Source organism: Oratosquilla oratoria, chromosome 3 (assembly GCF_046742065.1).
Source record: "Oratosquilla oratoria isolate Oo_2021 chromosome 3, ASM4674206v1, whole genome shotgun sequence".
Taxonomy (NCBI): Eukaryota; Metazoa; Arthropoda; class Malacostraca; order Stomatopoda; family Squillidae; genus Oratosquilla; species Oratosquilla oratoria.
Window position 1 is genome coordinate 48,404,051 of NC_134779.1, and position 2,500 is coordinate 48,406,550.

Here is a 2,500-nt window from a genome sequence, read left to right on the forward strand (position 1 = left end):
GTTCGGCAACGTATATTGATTGACAATGGCAGCATGTATTTTATTGCTTTGAGGTACACATGTCAGCATTTTGAAACAGATTTCGCTAGTCGGTAATTCGGAATTTACGCTACATTATTGAACGTTAAAAGAATTTATAAGTTAAAATGTAATCAATAAATTATTTACAACATGTGTGCTGTCAGACCTAATTTAACAATATTTGGTTTCCCCACTAATGTATATAAATAATTCCGTTGTTATCATTTACATGAGTTTTAAATTTATTTCAGGTTTCTGGCGATGGGAGAGCGTTTTCAATCTCTTCATTATTACTTTCGCATTGGAACTAGTACGATCAGCAAACTAGTTGAGGAAACATGCTCTGTAATCTGGAAAAAATGATCTCCTATTTATATGAAGAAGCCGACAACTGAGAAATGGAAAGATGTGGCAGAGAAATTTCATTCACTTTCCGAATTGTTTGGGAGCGATAGATAGCGAACATGTCCGAATACAATGCCCTCCCAACTCTGGTTCATCGTTCTATAATTACAAGGGATTTAATTCAATAGTACTACAAGCGGTTGTGGATGCAGAAGCTAAATTTCTATTCGTCGATATCGGAGATTATGGACGAAATAGCGACAGTGGCGTCTTCCGTAATTCAAATTTTGGAAAACTATTTTTTAGCCAATCATTGAATATTCAACAGGCTAGAAATATTTGAACAGAAACAAAAATACAATTACCGTATGAATTTGTTGATTATTAAGCGTAACCAATTTCTAAAAACCTGATGCGCCCATTTCCTAGGAAACAACTGAATAATCAGAAAAGGATCTACAATTATCGCCTGTCAAGAGCCAGAAGAATAGTTGAATGTGCATTCGGTATGTTGACCAAAAAATTCCGTGTTCTCGAGAATGTTATGTTAGTAAGCCCAGAAAAAGCTACAACTATTACGTTGGCTTGTTGTATTTTGCACAACATTGTCCGAGAGAAAGAAGGAACATTACAAGATATTCACGAGGAATTGCTACAACACGAAGATGAGAACGACGCAACGCAACATGTTGACCATGGAAAATCAAATACTGGACTGAATGTTAGAAATAACTTTGTAACTTATTTCAATTCAAGGGAAGGAGCTGTTCAATGGCAGGCTAGGCTTGCTCACATAAATGAAATACATAATGTGGAAAATTAAATATATAACAAAAATAATTTGTTTTCATTAGTCCTTATCTATAGAAAATCGATAGCTACTGTGTATGTATTTTATCTAAATTGTACTTACTGGTCGAGCCAACTTCCGTTGCAATTTCGTCCCAAAACATATTGATAATGTCTTTGTTGTGATGATCCTTCAGTGTATAGTTATAAATTGAAGGCCTAGCTTCAACCAAAACTATAAGTTTTTCAGCGTCTACTTCCATCTTGTCGGTACATCCACTCGATGCAAACTGAATATTTCTTCATCAAGCAAAAAGCAGTGTTTGCGCTCCCAACATGTTGAAAATTGTTTGAAGCTGTTTGACCGCGTTGCCACCTGATTCACATTGACTAAACAAAATGTTGTCATACAAAACATTTTGCTTCTTGATCATACAGTTTTGCTTGATGTCCTGGCACACTGAATCATACAAAAGATTTCTGGCAAAATGATTTTGTTTGAATGTGTTGAAAACTGTTTGATGCTGTTTTTGTTTTTTGTTTGAGCAGTGTGTAATAGACTCTAGACATAGGTACTTATATCATGTAAAAAGCCCATTTCAAACAACTTTAAGCAAAATGTTTTGTTTGAAGGCGTTTTTGCTTGATCAGTGTGCAATCAGCCATACTCTCTCTACCCTCCTTCACATTTAGCAACTCCTTGGAATACTCTGCCCACCTTCCTCTTACTGTCTTCTTTTCCATTATTATCTCTCCATCTACACCTTTTACCTTTTTTTCTCATCCTCTTTTAATTTCTTTCCAAAAATCTGTATATTACTTTAAAAAAATTCTGTCATACTCTTACCCCATTTCACATATTCTCTCTTCCTTTGCCTCCTTTATTTTATGCTTAACTTCCCTTCTGTTTACTTTGTACCTCTCATACGATTCCCTCATCCTAATTTGTAACCAATATATGAAAGCCTGCTTCTTCTCTGCTACTCCCTTCTTTGCTTCCTCATCCCACCACTCACTATACTTCCTTCTATTTCCTCCCGTTCTCCTTGTTCCACACACCATCTTTGCACACCTTGTGACTACCTCCTTGAACCACCCCTATTCCTTCCTGCACTCCTAGTTCTACTCTATCCTTCACTCTCTCATCTTCTTCTTATACTCCTTCTCCCTTTCTTTCTCATTTAAGCAGTTCACTGTAAGTATCTCCCTATCTTCTGCTCTTTTCCTCTTTCTCCACCTATTCTCTACTCTCAACTTACCCTCCACCAGAAAATAATCTGATATTCCCACACTCTCTCCTCTTAGAACGTGTACATCCTTAACTCTACCTACCATACTACTGGTC

General features: G+C 36.4%; 1 protein-coding gene across 1 annotated transcript in view; it reads right to left on the minus strand.

Annotated features, from left to right (window-relative positions):
- Nucleotides 1-1,442, minus strand: part of LOC143018201 (uncharacterized) — a 2,324-nt gene extending 882 nt beyond the window's left edge. Inside the window, exon 1 of the mRNA XM_076173398.1 lies at nucleotides 1,280-1,442. Within this exon, the coding sequence (XP_076029513.1) occupies nucleotides 1,280-1,418 (139 nt within the window). The 5' untranslated portion in view covers nucleotides 1,419-1,442. The remainder of the gene's footprint in view (nucleotides 1-1,279) is intronic.
- Between the last annotated feature and the right edge of the window lie 1,058 nt (nucleotides 1,443-2,500).